Below are 23,148 nucleotides of genomic sequence, written 5' to 3' on the forward strand. Positions count from 1 at the left end.
AAAAAAAATTACATACTAAAAATTAAACAGCTACAATAACATATATTTTAATTTTATTTAAAAAAATATTTTTATGCTGACTTGTGTGTTTGTGTTGTGTATGTAGAAGGGATTGCATAATAGCTCAAAATGAAGTCTTATTCTTGTTAATTGTGGGGGGATGTGGATGGGTATGGAGTTTGAGGGATTGTGGGGGTTATGTAGGTGGATTTGTGTGTGTGGGGGGGGCTTGTAGGGGTGTGGATGGTTATAGGGTTTGTGGGGGGATGTGTGTGTATGTTGGGTGGTGGTGTGTGGATGTGGAGGATGGGTATAGCGGGTTTGTGGGGGTGTGCATTTCTGGGGATGTGTATGGGTAGGTATGGGGTTTGTGGAGGACTGTGGGTGTGTGGGAGGAATTGTGGAATATGTAGAGGGGAAGGGTGTCAGGAAGTTGTGTGTGGGGGGCGTGGTTCTGAGGTGAGCATGAGGGGTGGGGGTGCATGTATATGGTGGGTGGGTGGTGTGGGGGGTGGTGTACAGAACCTGCTGCCAGCAGCAGCAGCAAACAGAACCTTCCTCCCCCAGCATTGCACAGTCCCGGTGAGCCCCAGGACTGCACATGGCTGGGCTGCTGCCTCCATTGCATGGAGCTCACATGTCCAAGCCCCATGCCGCCGGGGGGAGTCCCACATGCTGAGGCCAGCAGTGCAGATCATGGGGCTTGGCTGGGGTGTCAGGGAGAGAGGCAGAGCTGGTGTGGCTCCATAGTGTTGAGCTCCCAGCCGTTCCCCAAGACCTGGGCATAGCAGTGAGTGGGGCCAGCCACCAGCTCCGTTGTATAGGGCTCCCCCCAGAGGCATGCCACTTGAGCAGAGAACCTGGGAACTGCATAGGAGCTGCATGCATCGGAGCCAGGGCGACCCTAAGCTTCCACTGGCCTAAGCTCCATGCTCCTGCTTCCCCGCCCTAGGTCCCCACCAGTCCCAGCCTCAGGGCATCAGCACGGGCCCTGCGTTCCTGCTCGGCTGCTGCCTACCACTGCCGCTACTCTCCCCTGCCCACCTGCTTGCTGCCATCACCACTGCTCCTGCCACTGCCACCATGTCCCCTGCTCACTGCTGCTTCTGCCTTTCCCTTGCTGCTTCCCTACTTTCCTACCTGCTGGCTCGCTGCTCCCCACTCCTTCCCATCCCTCTCCTCCCTCCCTTCGCCCGCTGCTGCCACTCCCCACCAACGCGCCACCACCAGCACTTCCCTTGCCCACTGCTGCCTCCCTGCAGGGCCAAGGTCAGGGCTGTACAGTGGGCGAGGGGGGAGTGAAGCATGTGCTGCCATTGCAGGAGTGAGTGGGGCTTGGCCCCATGCAAGTACAGCAGGGGCAGCACAGGGCTGGGCCAGATGCAGTGAATTGGTAGGCACCTGCCCGTGGGCTGGATTAAATCACTTGGTAGCCTAGATGCGGCCCACGGGCCTATTTTGTTTGCTGCTGCTGTAATGGCTTTTTTGGATTTTATTTTGAAGCATCTTTTCTTGAGCAGTATACAAGTAGCATAGATGCTGAACTCGGGGCTCTAGCTAGGCATATAGGGAGCAGAAACCTAAAAAATGGGTACTGACAGATGGGGGGAACCCCCCCCCCCGCTTTACCAGAAGACGAACCGCATCAGTTTGACGCCGCTTGCCCAGAGTCTGTATAGATCATGCCCTTCAGTGGGGCTTTTTGAATTGGCTATTAGATAATCAGCTATTAGATAAAAGCCTCATTGAAGGGCACAATCTATACAGATGTTAGGTGAGCTGGGTGAAACTGTTGCTCTTTCTTTTCTGGGCATGCACTGTGCTTGGTGTGGGGGCACACTGAACTGCAAGTAAAAGGCTGGGTTTTTTCCCACATCTGTCAGCGAGCCATGGTGCTCAAGTAAAGGTTTTAATTTGTTCCAGTGTAAATAACAGCTGGTTGTCTACAGCTAACAGCAGTAGACTAGATCCACATAGAGATCAAAAGCTAAAATTCACATCCTTTAAATATCCATGGCCTGGAGAGACAGTGAAAATGACTTAATTAGGCTGGTGGTCAGCGCACTGAAGCGGGACACCTTAGAATTCAGTCTCTGTTCCAGTGAGTATTTTACTCTTTGATACTAAGTAAAGAACTGCTTCAACAAGAGAGACTGTGAGAGGCCAAACCTAGACTACTGAAGAGCTCAGAGCTTGGGGCACTTTTGTGTAAGGTGTCAAATATGGCTTTAAATCCATGCACCAAACTGAGCAGAGGAAGGATGTGAAGCTGGTTTTCCATGCACAAGGAGTGCTCTAAATACTCTAAAAATTTGGAATAAGGAAGGGGGCAACAGGATGACTACTAGACTTTTTGAGGAAGAAACTGACTTTGCTCCTCAAGGAGCAGGATGAAGGCCCTGTCTCTCTCCTTGATGTTTTCTGCTGGCTACTTCAAGGCAGGGATGCTCAACCTCCAGCCCACAGTTCAGATCCAGTCTCTGGAGCCACGTTACCCAGTCTGTGGGGCTACCCAAGGGTTCAGAAATTTGGTGAGGGGGGAGCAGTAGCAATTAACACTCACTGCCAAATTTCCAAGCCCAGCGGGCCAGATGACGTGACCCAATGCTTGGGATTGAGCTAGTGCACATGGGGGCAGGGCTGGGAAAGCAGGTCTGATCAGTTGTATGTAGGGTAAGGGTCAGGGTAGAGGCTGGGTTGATGGGACCCCATCCGGCATGCGTGGGGCTGGGACTGGGACAGGGACCGTGGGCCTGTTCCCTTTTGTGCAGGATCTGGGTTGGGGCTGAGGCTGGGGCGATGGGCCTGATCTGGCATATGCGGAGTCACGGTTGGGGTTCAGGTGGTGGGCCTGATACAGTGCATAAAGCTGAGACCAACTGGAGCTGGGGCTCAGGCTGGGGGGGCAGGTCTGATCTGGCACACGTGGGGAATGACCCAACCAGATGCAGGAGCCATGGGCATAATATGGTAGACATGGGACTGGGGCCCAATCTGGTGCATGCCAGATTGTGCCCATAGACAGATGGGACCTGCAGATTGACCCAATGCCACTCTTTTAAGGTTCTCACCATTGCTTTAGAGGATTTAGCACTAGTGTCCTGGCTTTTGTGGTTTCCGTTCTTGGGCACTTGGCTCTTCCTAGTGAGCCTGGGTGTTTTATTCAGGTGCCTAGAAATTGACTACCGCAGCACTGATCCAAATCCCTTTGTGGATCTAGCCCATTACTCAGTTGGCTCTGTTGCTTTCTTGCTTTGTCTCTGGGGTCATATTCAGTCCCCCCTAAAAACTACGTTGTCTGTATTTATGTAGCAGGGTTTTTACAGTTACTTCAGCCATGCTGCTACAAGAAGATCCAGTAATAATTGGAAAATGTAAATATTTTTGTAACATTTATTTTTTGTCTGCTTTTTTTTCCCCCTCAGAATTGCACAGTGTATTTAGTCCCTGTGCTATGCGTTGTAGCTGAATAGCCTCCCATCCTCTTGGAATACCTTTCTATATCATTTTAGTTTTATGAAGTAATTCTCCTTTTTATTCAAGAGAGCAGGTGGAATCATGATTTCCAAAAGCTCTTATAAAATCTTTTCCTATGAAAGCCTTCTGCTTTTCTGCATTTTCCTAATTTGCTCTGCTATTTTTTCGTTTTGTTACTTATAACTATCCTCAAAGTGTTTCTGAGTATTAATTAAAAGCATCTAAAATTGTATTGCTATATACAAGAGTAGTTTTCTGAAGGACAACACTAGAATGGTGTGAAACTTTTAGTCCAACATTAGATTTAAATCTGCCTAGTATATGGTTTTTTAAGCTTGAAACTTAGGCTAAGTTTGGGATAGGATTTCCTGAATTCTGTTGGTCTGCTGTACAGAGTTGTACTGATTACTAGTATTAGCTGGAAGCAGTGTAAAAGTACACAATTTTATATATTAGATTAGTATGGTTAAACAGTTAACGCATCTAATTGTGTGTGTGCATGTGTGCTGGTTAATCACACTCATCCTATAGTCTCTTGAGTCTAAAACTTGAGATGAATTTTGCTGAGATACACCGGTGCTTGCACAGCAGAACTCAATGGAAGCAAGTTTCTTTTCCCATGCAGCCACCAAGTGAAAATCCTGTTTAATTGGACCCATTTCTAAATAAAACAGTTTCTAAACACTTTTCCTGTTTCTCAGGAAGTTTGTGGCAGTGGGCCTTTTATTCCTGGCACCTCCCTGGATTTGCAGGGATGAGGCTGCTCTCACCTCTATAATCACTGGAGGGTGGGGGAAATGTGTGTGGTGGGGACAGGGGCTCAGGATGTTAAGACAGGACCATCTTTGTCTAAACTATCCAGGACAATTTTGACTGATTGTGCTTAAAAAATTCCAGTGACAAATATTCCACAGCTTCTTTAGGTAATCTATTCCAGAGTTTAACACTGGCATTTTTTAAAGAGATCTTTCTAATATGCAACCTAAATCTCCCTTATTGCAACTTATGTCCATTACTACTTGTCCCATCCCCTGTTGATAGTGAACAATTAATCACCATCCTCTTTACAGTTCTTACTGTATTTGAAAACTGTCCTTAAATCTTCATGTAGTCTCTCTTGATCCAGTAACCCCAGTGATCATCCAGCCAGATGTAAATTTACCTTGTAGCAGTCTCCACAGAAAATATTTCCTTATCTATGAGAATTTTGCAGGAGGCAGTGTCAGAAGTCTTGCTAAAGTCAAAATACGTCATCCACTGCTCTCCCTGAATCAGCTAAGCACATTACTTTGTTGTAGAAGAAAATCCAGTTGGTTAAGGACTTTCTCTTGACAACCCTATGTTGATTGTGCTTTATTTACCTTGTCCTCTAGGTACTTAAAATAGGTTCTTTGATATGGTCCAGTACTTTTCCAGGTATCAAAGTTAGGTTGACCAGTCTGTAATTCACAGGGCATCATCTGGCTTCCATCAGTTCTTGCTGATGTTAGCTAATGACTCTGGAGTTGCTTCAACTAATACCTTGAGTATACTCTAGGATCAATTTTATCTAGTCCTGCTGATTTGTAAAAATCTTTTATTTCAGTAATCTCTAATGTGTTCTTTCCCTGTTCTTTTTATTTAGGCTGAGTAATCACCCTTGTTGCTATTTGTACTCATCATCTGATAGTTGGCTTTTTCATGAAGGCGTTAAACATTTATGTCTTCTTTGCAACATCCATTATTAGCTTCGTCTATCCATTTAGTAATGGACCTACACTTTTGTTTGTATTCATCATACTTCTTACATATTTAAAGGATGCTCATTTGTTTCCTTTACATATTTTAGTAGCTATACTTCCATTTGTGTCTTGACATTATTTTGTCTCTACCTGATTGTACTATCCTCAGCTTTAGTAATCATTACCTAAGCTAGTCTCTAGCTGCCCTTCCTATCTTTTCTTCTTTTCACGTTGGGATAACCTGTTTTTGGTGATTCAGATGGGGTGGATTGGAGGAGAGATTAAGGGGAAGCAGGAGTGAAAGAGTTGGACTAAATATTGGAGGGCAGGGAGCAGATTTGGACAGGATGTGAATGTGGGCAGAACAGAATAGGGTGCAGTTTAACAAGGATAAGTGCAAAGTGCTACTTCTAGGGAGAAAAAATCACAATACACCTGCAGGCTGGTAGTTGTCAATGTGACAAAGTAATAAGTAACGCCAACCACACTCTTTCATGCATTAGAAGGTGCATCACAAGCAGGTCTAAGGAGGTGATACTGCCCCTCTATGCAGCATTGGTAAGACTGCAGCTGGAGTACTGTGTCCAGTCCTGGGCACCACACTTCAACAGGAATGCGGATAACCTTGAGAGAGTTCAGAGGAGGGCTACTCATGGTTATGGGCCTACAGGTGATCCTACAAGGAGACATTGAAGGACATGAATCTCTTCAGCCTCTGGAAAAGAAGGCTGAGAGGGGATCTTGTAGCAGTCTACAAATTCATTAGGGGGTGGGGGCATCAAGAAATAAAGGATACTCTGTTTACCAGGGTGCCTCCTAGGGTTACTAGGAACAACAGCCATACACTTATGGAGAGTAGATTTAGGTTAGACTTTGGGAAACATTTCTTTACAGTGAGGGTTGCCAGTATCTGGAATGGGCTTCCAAGGAAGGTGGTGCTCTCCCCTACCTTGGGGGTCTTTAAGAGGAGACTGGACAAGTCATTTGACCCCAGCGCTCTTTTCTGCCCAGGGCAGGGGGTTGGACTTGATCTACTAAAGTCCTTTCTGACCCTAATTATCTATTAAATCTATAAAATGTGTGTGTAGTGGTGGTGTGTGTCGGGTGGGTGGGGGGTGTTGGATGGGGATAGAGAAGAATCTGAAGGAATTCAAAGAACAAATGTTCAATGTCCAAACTGAGGAAAGCTTGGCTTGATGACATTGATCTCAGCAATGCTGCTCCTGCAATTGCTTCTCATAGTACTTCCTGCCAGAGTAGTCCCTTGGGGTCTGACTGTCTTTGGTGAATGGGCTTTTAGTATTCACCCCCCTCCTCTTCATAGATGGAGTAGCATTGTGTTCTTCGTGCTCAGTGTTCCTGTCCCTCTGGGAAGTGAGCCCTCTGCACTTGCTATGGCTTTTGAATGGGTGGGGGGCTCTGAATCCAGGTAAGTATCGTATTTCATGGTGTATAAGTTAAGGTTTGAAGTCCATTTTTTAACTCTTAAAATTCAATCTTGATGTGGTAATCATCAGGGAAGTTTAAGGGAGGCTTAGGTAAGAGGGCCTTCTCTGTGGATATGCCCAGAGGTATGGCTATGTGACTGTTCTGAGCAAAAATTGTCTGTTGGGTTATGTATTGTATGTTGGGTTATGTAGTTGCTAAGGGGAGTTCTAGTGGATCTAGATGAGCAGAATTTCTGTTCCATGGTGTGATTTATAAGATAAAACATCATCCTATGTTAACGCAGCTTGAAATTAAATGAAGTTGTAGAAAGTTTTCAGGTTTTAGCAGTTTACTTACTGTACACTTAAAAGTCCATTTAAAAATACTAGTGACATTTTTTTTCCTGTAGGTAAATCTCTTTTAGCCTGCTTCTGTTACTGCTCCTGCTTTATTCAAGTCAATGACAAAAGGCTTGTTAAAGGACCCAGGATTGAGATTTAGTTGGATACCCAAGACATTAGTATCCAGAAAGATTAAACAGGATGCAAAGTCTGCCATTCTCTGCTTTGAATGTGTCATTTGATTGTAAGGATTATCTCTGATAATATGTAAAGACTATAAGAACAGTATGTATATGCAACTATGTGCATGGTGTGCTTTTCTTATTAAATCCTCTGGAGAGACTAGAACAGCAAATCTGATATTCTTGATGTTTGGGATGCTTCAAGCTAAAACTTATCTCGCCACAGTCTTTCCAGTAAAAGGGAGAGAATGCCTATGTGGGAGTTTCCGTTGGGTTTGTTGGCAGAGATTTTTGTGAACTTCTATAAACTCCCTCTGCTATTAATGTGCTCTGAACCCCTTTGCTAATAATACAACAGCTTCACAGAATGAAAAGCTCAATATCTAGTGCCTTCAGTGATTTAAACATTTGGAGTATTTTATACCTGGGGTATCTTTTTCAGGAATTCCCTGTTTGGTGATCTGCACTAATCTGCTTTCAGTGCCGTTGCTGGCAGGCCTTGGTAGATGACTCTCCAGATAGAATTATTCATGCCTGCAGTCAGACATGGCAACTTTGTAGGCAGGAGATTTACAGGTAGGATTTTGTTCTAGCCTTTTCCTGACCATGAATCAGCCTTCCTGCATGTACCATGACTTAAGGCTTTGCTAATACATGGAGTACTGTAATTGTCTCTGTGCTGTTGCAAACTCTGTATTAGTTAGGCTTTTAACACTAGATATAAACATTTATTTATGCTACAATATCTTCTGTATATACCAACTTTGACCTTCAGCGGAAGATTTTTGCCAGTAGAGGTGCACCGATAGAGATTTTTGAGGCCGATACTGATAGCTGATTTTTAAGGAGGCATATTGGCCAATACCAATCTGATTTCTGATATGCAGCTCTACAGTTTGAAGAGTTGTGTCCAGCTGGTAAGTCTGATGGGGTGGAAGGGGTGTCAGGGAGCAGATCAAGGCCCCTGCAGTGAGGGAAGGAATGGGGTTGGGGTAGGGAGGGGCATGGCTGGTCAGGAGACAGAAGCTGCAAGTGGTTCATCTGGGGTGGAGCGGGGTGTGCCCCCCAGATCTGCACAGTGTGGGGTGGGCTGCAGCTGTGGGCTGCGGCCAGGGCCAGGCTGGGCACGGGATGGAGGCACAATGTGTTGGGGGTGTGGGAAGGTGGGGAGGGAGGCTCCTGTTGCTGTGAACAGCTCGTCTAGTGCTCGTCTGATGGCTCCTGCCACTTCTCCCACCGCTTGTCTGGGAGGGCATGTGGGGGGCATGTGCTCCCAGATCCACCTGCCTGAGAAAAGCCTGACCCCAGCCCACCCTGCACAGATCCAGGGCTATGCCCCCCCCCCCATGTCCTCCTGGATGAGTGGTGGGAGCCACCAGATGAGCATTGGACAAGCCATGTGCAGCAGCAGGAGTTGCCCCTCCTCCCTTCCCAGATTTTCCCTCCTCCCATCCCCCATGACAAGCTGGGCCTCCATCCCATGCCTGCCTCAGCCCTGGCTGGCCAGTCCCTACCCCAACCCCATACCCTCCCTCACCATAGGGGCCTTGATTTGTCCCCTCATTCCCCTCCCCCCTCTCCCTCTTTCCCTTCCCAACACACCAGATTTACTGGCTGCATGCAGCACTCCATGCTCCTGGCTTTGCTCCTCACTGCCTACTTGCTGTGCTGCAGCTGTACACATGCACACAAGGGGATTTATCGGACAAATTATTGGCCATATCAGGTGAATTTCAAATCAGAACGTTTTCTTTATATCTATGCCAATCCAATAGTGGACCAATATATCAGTGCCCATCTAGTTGCTAGCTTACTGATTCTATCAGTTGTCCGTTCCTTCATAGCAGCCCCATAATGATATAATCCTATATATTTCATTTTAAAAAATGAGAGGAATGCTATGTGGTTAAATGGATTTTGCTGCTCATTGGCCCACTGTGGTAGTGCTGTGCTCTGTGATTTATGTAGTTAACTTCCTCAAAGCGTATTTTTGCATGGTGCTGCATGTAGAATTGCCTAACCTATTGGCTACATCCTCAGGCTTAAGAAGATGGTCTTTTCTCATGCTTTTGGTTTTGTTTATTCCCTTCTCATGGCTAACTGCTGAAAATGGTATGTACTTGTCCTCTCCGTGCTCTGGGTTTTAGTCCTCTGTGCTCTGGGTTTCTGTCCTCTGTGAGCATAATCTCTCTCATCACGTAGGGGTCTGACTTTCTGCAGGTCACCACTGGCAACTGAGTTCTGTCAGAGAATGATAAAAATAAGAAATGGATTGAATACTTATAAATTAGCCATGATAAACAGCCCTTGGCCCCCAAGGCTTGATAAGGGAAGGCTCTTTATTTATTACTGAAGTATAATATGAGTCTGTGCCACATTGTCCTGGGCCATAATTTGATCTCTCTTTGGCCTTTGGTCTCATTGTTACCTGTACAGATGAGGCATGAGTGCCTTTATAAAGAAAGTATTCCTATTATTGTTTTAACAGATAGGACTAAAATGGTATAGAATAGAAGGTGACTGAATATGCTAATGAGCCATGGAATTAACAGGCAGTTAAAGAAGAGTGAAGTTGTGCTTTACTATGGAAAGCCTGGTAATTGATACCTTGTATATCTCATGCTGCCATTAAGCTAGACATGCAAAGGGAACCTTTGTTTTGTTTTGTCAAAGGTTTGCTTTATTTAGCCTGTTCGGGAACATTTAAAAGTGGAAATAGCAGGCTGGTGAATTTGAGTTTGTAGTTCTGTTCTGCATCCTTTTTCTTTGTTTCGTTTGCTATGAAACATACAGTGCAAAGTAACTATTTGATCCCTAGCATCTTTGAAAGCCCACAGAAATAATTCTGCATGACTCTTGGGGTGGAGGAGGTTGGGGAGGGGAGGGAAGTGTTACTTACTGTTAGTAGCACTCTTTCAAAAACGTTCAGAGCTGGTGTTTGTCCACTGAGGCAGTGCCAGAAACCATTATAGTCCTTGTTTTCTCAGTGAGCAGTTAGTACTCTGCATATCATTTTAATGACTGCTGTGGCATTTAAGTGTAGTATTGGGGTGAAGTAGATGGTGTCCTTTCCTATCATCTGCTCCAGAAGCTGATCTGAAATGCATCTTGCAATGCCAGCCTACTGAGACCTTGATTCTTCTAGTGGAAAATGAATTTTTAAAGATATCTGGCTTTCTTTCCAGTGACACAGTTCCATACCTCTGAGTGATCCTGTTTCTGGACGCTTCTTAGGTGTATGGTTGAACCTGTTGTTCGTCAGAAGCAGCTGGAGCCTATCGGCACACTTCACCTATATGCCAAGAATAACTTCAATACAATTTGAAGATGATATTTTGGTTTGGCCTTCTGGGGTCCTTTCTGTGAAGCTGGGAGGCTGCACAGCTATTCAATTAAAATGTTTACACCTTCTGCATTAAGATAGTTCTGTAGATAAAATCCCAGTAATGCAGAATACAGCCTTTCTGGTATGAAACTTTTTTTTTTGGTTTGGAAGCCAATTTATATTTGGGGGGGGGGTTGTTTGGGTTTTTTTGTTTTTTGTTTTTTTTGACATAAGAACCCATGAATTGGGCATCATCAGTTGGGTATGATGCTGGGAGGGAGATCCTAAGAGTTGTTATTCATGTCAGTTATGTATTTTTAGCATATGCAGTGAGTTTAAAAGCCTTTCTAAATAACTTTTCAAATAATGTGTTACAATGAGATATGTAAGACCTGTCAAGAAGATTCAGTTTCTTTTAAAAATGTTTCAATAACTTATGAAACAAGGCAAACGAGTCAGTTAATACTTTCAGCTTTTACTGAAGTAATTTGTGGTTTCTAGGTAAAATGTAGGGCACTAAAACTCCAAGCATCCATTACTACTTCTGTATTTACAAATGAAGTCTTGCCTTTGTTGTTAAACAGTTTCTACTTTTCTCTGTAACCAATCCACACCATTAGATCTAACACATTATGGTTTTTTTGTGAATGATTTTTCAAAAGTCATGAAATATAGCTCACAAATACATGTTCTGTGAAGTGGGAAGCTTTCTGTGATATGGGAAAAAACTAGCTGCCTATAAATGCCCTTGTTTTCTTAAGCAAAGTCATAGGATGATAGCAAATTTTGAAAAATTCCAAAAGTGGTGTTTAAAAAAAGTATCCTTTTTTGTTGCTGTTCTGTGATCAACAATTTAAATATAAGCAGTATTTTTGGTTTTAAATATACTGCAGAATCTCTTGCAGTCAGTCCATTCTTTTTTCCAGAAACTGTAATTCATTTACGTTTGTGACAGGCTGGATTTATGGAACACATCATTCCCAAACTATGTATGCATTTTCATTGGTGTGATGTCAGCCTAAGTTGTTTAGCAACATATCAAAACAATTGCATGAAAAGATTGCTGTCTTTTTTTTAATGAATCCCATAGGAAGTCTTTCCAAATGTTTATGCATTATAAATAATTGTAGTCCAGCATTGCAACCCAAATGGAGAAAAAAGTATTTTTGCCTTCTCTCTAACTTTCATTTTATATTTTAACACCAGCTTATAGCATGATTTATACAACGAGGCCTGCTCTGTTCAGGGCACAGTTGCAGGTATTGAATATCATTCTCTGAGGAAATACTTTACATAGGCTTCCCGTAAGAGGCTTTCAGGTTTGATCTTTAGTTGGTTTGCCCTGTGCACACAGTACAGGACAGGCAGGCATTCTTGTGTGTGGTTTGAGGATGGTGAAAAGGCAACTGTCTAAAAGTACTGTACCATTTACTTCCAGGAATAACAGCTGAAGTCCTAGTAGTGTCCTCTTTTGATGAGCTGTACAAAAGAGCTGAAGAAGCCAAGGGGAAGATTGTTGTTTATAATCAGCCTTACACCAGTTATGGTGAAACTGTGCAATACAGAGCCCAGGGAGCAGTGGAAGCTGCTAAAGCTGGAGCTGTGGCATCCCTTATCAGATCTATTACCTCCTTTTCTATTAATAGGTAAGCACATATTACTTCCTGTGACTCATATTTCATCTAGTTTATGTGGTTGGTGGGGAGGGCTTGGTCTCTGGAATGTGCATTGCCTAGTTCCAGGTAGGTGTTTGGTTTGGAAAGTTTGTGTTTTACAGCAATTTCACCCTAATTTTAAAAATATTTTTCATCACTGTCCATATTACAGACCGTGCATATTGTTTGTTTTTAAAGAGCTTTCTGCATTCATAAATCCTGGATTTATTTGAATATATGACTCCCCAATAGCTAGATTCTATATAAGGAAAATGTATAAACTTGTTATTATTTCCAGGTACAGAATCTAATTATTGGAGGCTTGCCTTGAATGTGTTCCCCTCCCACTGCTACAGCAGGGAAAATAAATCAGGGGGGGTTGGTAGCACCTTTGCCCCCTGCTCCCTCAAACTTTTTCCAATCCTGTCCCCTCCTCCTCCCCCTTTCTCTTACTGTCAGATCCTGCTCTCCCTGAGCACATGGAAGTGAGTGACAACTTTAAAAACATTGACCTTGAAATAAACATACCTGTAGTAATTTGCTACATGTACCCATAGACTGAGTTCTTCCAGAATTCGATCCATTTCAACTTTTTTTGAAACTGCTAAAGGTTTTTTACCACAGGTACTCCATAAACACACTTTCAAGCAGTACTTTTGTACCTGCTTGTAAACAGTGCAGACTGCATGATATTAGTCCAAAGCCAAAAGGCTCACGATTTACTGTATAGTTCATTGGGCAAGGCCTTGGCAGAGTCGACAGCATTTCAAGTCATAGGGACCCCACAACTCAGCACTATTCAGTGTGTGCGTGTGTACTCCCAGATACGCTGCCCCCCCCCCCCCCAAGGGATCCATTTGCTAATTAGCTCTCCACTCATGACTAGAACTGGGTGTCCTTGTCATGAGTCCTGGGACCCTCCAAAAATTTATGTGCAGATGAGACGCAGGGCAACCTTGTTCAGCTTCACCTCATGAAGGGCAGGGCCACACTAAATATCTCATGCATTGGGCTGAGAGAAAAGGTGACAGGGATTCTGAGTGAACTGTTTGGGGTGCCATTTGATGATGCTTGTTTGCCAGACGCTTAAGGCTGGCGAAAAAACAGGAATCATTGGAAATGAGAAAGGTACAACTCAGCTGTGGAAGCGAAGAGGAGGTCAGAATGTATTCCATGTAGTGGCTCAACATGACTTGAAAAAGTTGGTGCTGAGGGGGACGCGCATAATGGCAGAGCCAACCTTAGGGGTGGGCAGCATGGGTGACTACCCACGGTGCTATGATCAGGGGAATTGCACATGCGCACATGTACACAAGCAAGAATTGCACAAAGGCAAGTACCTTCTCTGTTATTCAGATGGGTTGCACCAACCTATCCTTGTGGTTAGTTCCTATCAGTATATTTGCCCAGTATGGGCCATGCTCAGTGTTGGCTGCATTTAATTAATTTCACAGTTGGTTTCCATGACTGAGCACATGTTGCTTTTGGCAGTAGTTTAATGCTAGACAAAGTATTTAATGAGGTTTTCTTGTATGTATCTAAGATGAGGGCCTCTTTTTGTGGGGTGGGGACTTCATCTTGCATTTGGGTGAGCACGGTAATATGGCAGCAACCAACCAATACTATATATTTCTGGTGGTATTATGAAAAAAGGTTAGTGTTACTAAGAATTGATAAGTCTGTGTTTGAGGAGAATAAACATATTGCTTTTACGCTACAGGTATTAACTTAGCCCAAACATATCATTTGGATGAAGTAAAAATTTTCATTGAACCAATAAGTATGAGAAAATGGGTTTGCATTCCTTGCCCTGAACTTTTGAAAATAGCAGGGTAGATTTATAAATAATTATTTAATAAATAATCGTAAATTATGCTTTATTTATATGTTGAAAGGAAGCACCTTTACTTTCTTTCCACTTTTTTAGTTTTAAATTGTCAAAGTGGATATTTTGCACTGGTTTGTTTTAGGCTATGTACAGAAATTTTAGTTTTCCCTGGGACAGTCATTCTCTCAGTAGAAACCACAAATGTACAGATGTTCAGGATTTTCTAGGATAAAAATAACCCAAGAGCTAGGGTTAAATCACTCACAGGAGAGTTTCTTCCGGGAGAGTGAATGTTGGCATATGTTTCAGGGTCCTCCAGCATCCCAGGGTGCTTTGCTTCTGGCCTGCGTGCCCTTGTAAAACTGTCATCTTCTTGACTGAAGTGAATGACACAGTACTCTTACTCTTTTACTTAATTGCTTGTTGAATACATAACTAATTGACTCCCAGAGATCTTGTTCTGTATCATGGTGATATGGAAAGTATGCAGATACTACCATTTCCAAGTTTTCCAAGAAATGACAGGACATGAAAGTTAGCAGACATGTCCTCTGTACCAGAGCTGGCCACATATTTATTAAAAGCTTTATTTAAAGAACTGGATGGAGAGCACTGTGATCATGATTTTTTAAAAAATTATATCAACTGTCCATAGAGAAACTGATCAGTGCAGACCAGAAATTGCCAAGACATTCAAGCATTTCTTGCATGGAGACCGAATGGCATGTCCTACATGTCTGTGGAACCTCTGGACGGAGCCAGTTTGATGTGTTGCACTGTTGTTCAGGCAGAAAGTGAAACAAGTTGATTTTTTTTCCAAGGAGGACATGTAAATACTATGTCTCTTGATGAGAATATGACCCTTACCTCTTTCAATGGAATCTCTGAGACTGTAGTAAAACCAAATCATTATAAAATATATTTTTAAGCAGCATATACTGCAAATGGCTTCCCACTAGAAATAGTAGGCTGGCTTAAATAATTTTTGAAGAAAGATGTAACAACTTTTTATATTTTCAGATTGTATTATCCTTGGTTATGCCGAGGTGTATTGGAAGTTAATATTTGTTTATCAGTTGAGTACTAAAGGAATTGATCTATCCTCTTGCCAGGTTTGGTGCATTGCAGAGGTGTTCATTTGAAAGACCTTCATTTTCTGTATCCCAGACAACAAACAGAAACACATCTTAGCAGGCAGTGAGAATATAGCAGAAAGTTTGGCTCTGAGGTGTGGGGGTTGAGATTGAAGGTGGCAAAGCCCGATTATTAGCTCTGGGTACTGGCATTATAGCTGATTCAAAATGAAATGGGAAGAGAGGAAAAACAGATGCCAGATGCACATTTGTTTAGAGGTATTGAATCCTTAATCTAGGATGGGGAGTTGAGGTGTCATTCCCAGAAGCAATTTCAAAATTAAATGATGCCAGGAAGCATTTTATTGTGAAAGGATGTGATATCATCCCTTCTGTTCTTTCCCCATTTACCTTCATACCTATTTTTAAAATCTCATTTCTCCTATTTTTGCCTGTTATTTCTGCCTCTTCCTGATCCCTGAACCTGTTTTTCTTGTCTGCAACTGAAAATAGGCTGTGTTCTAGCTAGGATGGATTTTCTGTCTCCACCTCCTCCTTTTCACTTACCCACCTGTTGTGTGTCTCCTTCTCTGTCCTCCTGACATGCTGTGCTGAATGGGCTTTGCTGTATGCATTACCTCTTGTCAATCAGTCACCAGCATTGTCTGTTCAGGTAGCATTACTTTTGCTTGCTGGCTGATGGGGGAAGTACCGCACCCCATGTCATAAGCAGTGTATTAGAAGGGGTAGGAGCAACATGGAAAGAGCCATTAACAGGTTTCTTGGTGAAATCTCATGCAGCTCCTACTAGGCCAACACCGAAGTATGTTTGCACAGAATTAAGAGAGAGTGGCTAACAAATGAAAATTTACTAGCCTGCATGTCCTGTTTTTTTGTTTGTTTGTTTTTTTTTAATCCCAGATGAATAGAGGAGAAATCCAGTGTTGAATTATGTCTGGTCTGGTGTCGTAGACTGCAAACTGGTTTGGAGAGAGAGATGGTTAACCATGTTAGTTTGAAGTCAGGCAGAAAGCAGGGTAAATATGCATCTTATCTTCTTTAATTAGTCTATATAGAGAACATAAGCTTTTTTGAACTTCAGCTCATTTGATCAGGTGCTATGAAAGGACAATCATAGACCAGTATATTAAGTGGAGTAAGTGATTTGAATACAAAAGGTAAGAGCTAACATGGATTATATCAGAAGAGTGCCTGGAACAATGGGGGCCAACGTAATTATGTGACCTTTTATCCTCTATCTCCATAGTAACTAATAGGTTACAGTAGAGGTAAATAGACTGCTCTAACTTTTACCTGAGCCTAATTTGCACAAAATGAACTTTTTCCAGCCAGGAGATCTTGCAACATCTTCAGTTGTCCTGTGAAATACCAATTTTCATTTCCAGTGGTGCTGAACATTGCGGGGGTGGGCTGGAGCCACCACTATAGCCCCACTCCCAGCACTGTTGCCGCCTGCCCCACGCCACCCACTCTGTGCACAGCCAGAGTGCCCAAGCATGAGCTCACAGCAGCAGCTTGCCCTCGCCCTGCATACAGATCTGGGGGGGGGCATGTGTCCCCAAAGCCTCCCCTGGGAGGGTACGCAGTGGTGGGAGCCACCCCTTCCCCCCCTTCACACCCCCTGGATGAGTCACAGATTCTGTACCACACCCTGCACCATCCTGGCTGGGCTGCACCTTCCCCTGCCTCAGCCCTACTCCCACTCCATCCTTCACTGTGAGGGCTCGATCTGCCCTTCCCCCCCACCCCTTCCCTTCTCCATGCCCCATTGCCCACAACAGACTTACCAGCCAGACGCTGCTCTCCAAGCTGCTGGGCTATGTATTGGCAATCAGATCAGTATCAGTTGATACATAGGCGACTGGTAGGGGATGCATGGGGGTGCACGTGTCCCCTCTGACAGGGCTGGTACCCCCCCCCACCCTGACAGCTGACACTGATGCTGTCAGTAGGGCTGGGCTGTTGGTGGCTTCTGTGGGTGCCCCCCCTCCCCCCCCGATTCAGGAGACACCAGTCACTTATGAGCTGATAGGACTGGTCACTAATCGGCCATCAGAATCAGCCTAAAATGTCTTTATCAGCACATCCCTAGAATCGGGAAAATCCCAAAGAGGACTTGAATCAATGCTTTGGACTTTTTTATGCGTGAAGTGTTTTGTTTCATTTCTTACTTCCTCCGCATTTTCTCAGCTTGTCCTTGTTCCAGGCAGGGCAAGAACTGGTAGTTGCTAGATTGCTGCTATTTGGAATAGACCTGTAGCCCCTGAAGGGGTGATCACCTGGCCTGACTAGACTTTTGGGCGAGGATGGTCTGTTGTTGGGCTGCTCCTAATAGCGGATCGATAAAGGTGTTTTAAGGAGCGGTGTAAAGGGGATATAGGAAACGGAACTGTAGTTGCCAGTGTCATATTCCTCTTGCTTTTCTTGGAAGATCTGGGCAGTACAGTAGAACTAAGATTCTTTATAGGGTTTTTATGTTCCTTAGGCTCCTGCAAAGATGAGGGCTTGTGAACAGGTCAGAGCAGCAAACAGCTGTGCTGGACCACTAAGGGCTCTGGCAGCTGTTTCATATAAAGTGCAACAAAAATGTGAGTTTAGCACAACAGAAAGCAAACAGCTTTTTGTTTGTGCTTTGTCCCACTGAAAAAATGGCCAGTCAGTTGCAAAAACAGTGCCATAAGGACAAAGTTGCCATTTCAAACAGCAAATTCTCTGTCATTAGAAGCTTTTGTGCTATGAATTTAGCATGTGTATAGGTCTGCCAGACCCCCAGTATCCCACAGCACTCTGCTGCACCACCTTGCCTCCAAGGGTGAGGGAGGTACAGAGTGTCTGGTTCTCCGATAGTCCACCCAGCCAGTGAGCCCTCATGAGCCCTGTGGGTATCAGAGCCTGGGCAATCCCATCCCCTTTGCTTCTTGGTGGCAAGGGTAATGAGTCTGCAGCAGAGGCAGGGGCTGATTGGGCGGCAGAGACTATCTGATCATCCCTTGCTGTCATGGGGTGGGCGGAGCTAAGGAGCAGCCCCGTGGATGGACAACACGTCTTTGTGGCAACTTTTGATACGTTCCAGCCAGGAAGCTACACATATTCCAAAAATAATATCTGCCTGAGCCCAAAGGTACTTTAGCTGCTTCCTTTTATTTTGAAGGACACTGCTTTTCCAATCAGCTTCATGGAACTGCTGATGGGGTCCAGCAGACTAGAGAAGCAGTGTCATTTGACTTAAATGCTGTAGCAACCATCTGAGTGACTTGTCCTTGATTTGGAACCCCCCAGTGAATTTAACAGGTTGTGAACTGTCCTGATATGATTAATCTGGTTCCAATTGTAGTTGTTTGGTTTATGCTACCCTATTGTATGGTTGTTCTGCCTCTCTTGGAGGGGTTGACAAATTATCTCCACACCAAGATACCTGGGCCAGGGCCAAGTCCAGGTCCTGAAGTGGAACTTGATTTTTGCAGCACAGTTTTCATGGGGGCTAGATTTGAATCTAAGCATTAGTCATTGTGGCATATAGGAAATGCTTTTCACTAAAACAGTCTCTCTTCCCCGCACCCTCTGTTAGACCTTCTTACTCTAGCAACTTTCATCACCAAATTATCCAAGCTTCAGAAGGCTTTTAGGTGTGTGTACTACAAGCCAAAAGTAACATATAAGAAAAAGCAAAAAAACCCAACCCTTTTCAAGTAAACGAATATTGACTTAAATCAATGTTTTGTCTTTCCAGTAGCTTGACTGTACACTGATTAATGGTCTAGTGTAAAGCTCTAAAATTATTATACATTTAAATTTACTGTGAGCATGCAGTCCACTTAATGCATGATTTATCAGCTTTCAATGGATATTCTTATGGCAAAAATGCTTCACTTAATTATGGTTAGAAAAGAATTTGCTACATGTAGCAGTCTAAAAGTCAAGGAGAAAAAATGCACTGACAGAGTATGTTATAGAACAGCAATGAAGATGCAGCCTGTGAGCCAGGGGCAGCCTATGGAGCTGTGTCAGTTGGCCAGCAGGGTTCCCCATGGTCCAGAAATTTGGGAGGTTTGGGGACCTCAATCTGCCATCAAAATTCTGGACTGTCGAGCAGCCTCATGGGCCAGATGACCGCTCGTCTGGGTCGCAGACCAATCCTGTGTGCTAGATCTTGCCCACTAACCAGCCCTGTGCCAGTCACCCTCTCTGATATTTATCCTCTTTGACTAAAAATAAAAGTCAATAAAAAGCTGGTTGCCCCCACCCCAGCCTCCCAGAGGGGTTATTACCACTTCTTTAACCTTTCTCTAATTTATAGTTCCTATGGAACAGAAGGCTAAGTACTATTCATTAAGTCCACTTAATGCATGATTTATTCAAAAGAAAGAGCAAAGGTCCACATAATGCTAAGAATTAAACGAATTTAACAAAAATACCCAATTAAACATAACTGGAAAGTTGTAAGTTTTGTACTAGAGCAGCTAATCAAGCAACCTGACAATGTATCAAGCTGCTCCAGAGTGGCAGATCCAGAGCAGTCGGGGCACTGTGGTTTGCCTGGCCTGTAATTTACCAGTATGGACAGGCACTCCCAGATGGGTTCCTCTAGGACTTTTTTATTTTGCCTGAATTTAGCACCTTGCTCTTATTCTGTAGTAGCAGCTACCTTGATTATCTGACCATTATCCTTCCCAGGGTAGAAGTAGCCCAGACATTACCATCTTATTCAGTTCTAGAAACTCTACTGTAAGTCTACCTAAAGTAGTGTTTGTGTTTGTTGGATATACAAATCACACCAGTAAATGTCAGGAAGAATTTTATATGGGCCACCTGCTTGTGTGTCTATGAAACATGCTGCGTTTAACATTTGTTTAGCATTGAATACCATTAAATAAAGGTATATAAATTTAAGTACTTTATCCGTACCTCTTAATGTAACCTTGGGTGCGATGCTACCTGAATAGTGGGATCCTTGGGTACCCAGTAGCCAGTGGCCCTGCTCAGCTCCCTGGGTAGCTGTTGCAGGGTCCCGGAGTGGAGCACCTCCCCTGACAATTTAAAACAATCTTCCACACCATTATAAAACTATTTACAGAATTTATTTATTTACAAGTTAATATACAACTAATACAATAAAACCAATAATGTCACACACACATAAACTGGTGATGGTGGCTTAAGAGTTAATGCTTCTCTTATACACCCTGCATGAGGGGAAGGCATACAAATTACCCACAATAAATAATGAACTAATAAGTAAATAAATTGATATGCCAACTAATAAACCTTCAAGAACTTATTTAAATACTTAGTTTATAACGTGTATGCTCCAGGGTAACTATGAGGATCCTGTATACACTGCCCCCAGCTTGGTTTCTCAGGGAGTAGGACTGCTTCTGTGTCCCTGGCACAGGGGCTGTGGACCTACTCTGGTGTCCCTTGCATGAGCTTCAGGGGTCTCAGTGCAGCAGGCCATGGTTCCTCCCCTGCGATCTTCACACCATACAGGGGCTTGTAGGAGGGTATTCCCAGGCTCAGGGTCTCCTGATAGGCAGGTCCTCTTTTGTGCCTGCCCTGCCAGGCTCTGAAGGAAGAAGAAAGGAAGAACAGACAGGGTGTATTGCTCTTCAGTGCAGCCTGTAGCTGCCACCTCTGCAGGGCTCTGACGGGGGCTCTGTGAGGGACAGCTGTGGTGAGGTCCTTTTCCTGGCCTCCAGCCTGTTTCTCACCCCCTCTCTCCTCCTTTTGTTCTTCTCCCTGGGAAAAAAAACTGCTCCCCCCTTTTAAACAAGCCCTCTCAAGCAATCCCAGGCCAGGACTCCTCCCAAGCTTTTCCTTATGTTCCTCTCATTCAAAACCCTTGCTGGGGTTACATCACTTCTCCCACTTCAAAGAGGACTGCCTCCAGCGCAGCTTCACTTGCCTCCAGGGCAAATGGTGTCCCTACTGGGACAAATTCTGTCTCTTCACACTGCCTTTTTTCTGTCTTTTCTCTGTCTCTCCCCACGTCCATCTTTCAGCACACATGCTGGTACCCTGCATCTCATACCCCCTTGGTTTGTCTGCCAACAATCTCTTAAATGTGGTCTTACTAATCCTCACTTTCCAGCACCTTGACCTTCAATTTTGGTTTTAGCTCTGAGAGGCTGAGTCAAGTAGAGATGGTAAAATCCAGAGCTTTTGCTCTGAAGTGGAAGGCATCCCTTAGCCCAAGAAGTGGTCTGGATCATCATGCAGTAGCTCAATCCAGGCCTATTTTTAAGGCCCCTGACAGATGTTATATTAAAGGCAACAATTGCTCTTCCTGCTGTGCCACATATGCATGGTGGGAGGCAAGGTTGTGGGAATCGGGCATCGGATCCCATTGTGCCATATTGCTGGTGCAGGGAGAACTCAAGCCAAGAAGGGGCTGAGATCAAGCGGGCCAATGCCCAAGCAGGTGAATCAGATTAGAGTAAGACCCATGAGGCATGGGCAGGCTATGAGGGAGGCTGGAGGACATGATTAGAACACTTAAAGTACAGTTAGGGCCAAGGGGATCGTGAGTAGTGCCTCAAGGTGATAGGGGCTTATAAAGACAGGATCAGCAAGGATGGCAAGTTTGGTGTCACCAGGACACTTGTAGTGTAAGACAGTAAGTAGAGAAACTTTGTCAGTGGACAGAGGGTCCAGTGACAAGGAGGACCTGGGGTCTGTTTGAGAGACCCCAGGGAGTACTAGCAGGACCACTCCAAAGCTCTGGAGCAGCCTCCCTATGTGCTATAAAAGTTACATTAAGGTGTAGCAAGCAAGACGGCAAAAGGGGGTACACAGAAGATCTGGAGTGAGGGGCAGGGTTAGTTCAGCCACCTAGGGCCATTTCTGTCAGAGGCCTAAGTATGCAAAACTTGGCCTACTTTTATTTAAAAAAATGATAAATAACACAGTGATAAATGAACAAGAATATGGTTCATAAAGAAGCCAAGCTGGGTTTGTCATCACTATTTCTACAGAAATGCAATCTGTTGAAATGTAGCACTTGTCATCAAAACGGCTGTTTAGCTGAACAAATTTTAGTTTTCCCAAGGCATTAGAGTTTAACAAAGCTTGTAATGTGTAACTGACACCTGTTGGGGAAGAGTGAGAGATTTGTTATGCATATAAAAATAAATGGGTTTACTAACTTATCCTTCAGCATCTTCACTACAGAAGAGACACTACAGAGAGAGAACAATAAAGGATGAATTCACTAGTTGTGTTCAGTATATACTCTCAGGGAGTACAAGGGATTATATATGCAAAGGTATACAAAACAAAACTAAATGTAAACACGAGTAAGGTAGCTTAGAAGTAGGTAGCTGAAGTTTGAACTGAAGATAAAAGTCTAGCAAAGTACTAAATGAACACTCAGGTTGAAACCCTGTGCGTGTCAAATGGAGAGCTCAATCCTTGGTCCAGCAAATGTTTTCTAACCCGCAGTGTTATGTAAATGTTTGTAATTTTTTTTGTCTAACCACTTTTCCTTTTACATCTTGGTTTCTGTTTTGTTAGTGTCTCATATATTGCCATGCAGAATACACAGGAATCTAACTGGTATGAAATATTGAGCTTTACAGTATGTATAAAACCCCCTAAAATCTAGAAACACAATTTAAACATTATTAAAATATTATAAAAGCCTTAGGCTGTCTGTCCATAACACTTTATTGCACTCTGATTGGTTGTCTGAAATAACCAATCAGTGTGCGAGTGTTGGGACAGGAGCTGGTGGTTGTGCTGGCATGACAGTGGCGATGGAGTGAGGAAGTGGCTGTGGCCTGAGATGGCAGTGGCAATGGACAGGGAGTGTTGGGGGTGGGGGGGAGGGAAGGGAAGGAAGGGGGAGAGCAGCCCCGGCCCAAAGTAATGGAGGGAAGGGGGGAACGACCCCAGCCCTGGGGAGGGATGGACGCAGGCAGGCCTCTGTCCCCACCCGTCCCCCCCAGGCCATCATTTTTGGCCTGAGGCAACAGTGGCAATGGATAGGGGGCATGAGGCTCTGGCTCTGGCCTGAAGCGGCCGGGGGGGTGTGGGGGCAGGAAGGGGAGAGCAGGTGCAGCCTGGCCCAAAGTGGGCCAGATGGGGGAGTGAGAACTAGCC

General features: G+C 44.2%; 1 protein-coding gene across 6 annotated transcripts in view; it reads left to right on the forward strand.

Annotated features, from left to right (window-relative positions):
* CPQ (carboxypeptidase Q) overlaps positions 1-23,148 on the forward strand; it is a 362,296-nt gene that overhangs the window by 43,806 nt on the left and 295,342 nt on the right. For all 6 annotated transcript variants that reach the window (XM_019550886.1, XM_019550895.1, XM_019550904.1 and 3 more), the window contains exon 4: positions 11,913-12,120. In XM_019550886.1, the coding sequence (XP_019406431.1) occupies positions 11,913-12,120 (208 nt within the window). The remainder of the gene's footprint in view (positions 1-11,912; positions 12,121-23,148) is intronic.

Source organism: Crocodylus porosus, unplaced genomic scaffold (assembly GCF_001723895.1).
Source record: "Crocodylus porosus isolate Cpor-Errol unplaced genomic scaffold, CroPor_comp1, whole genome shotgun sequence".
NCBI classification, from domain to species: domain Eukaryota; kingdom Metazoa; phylum Chordata; order Crocodylia; family Crocodylidae; genus Crocodylus; species Crocodylus porosus.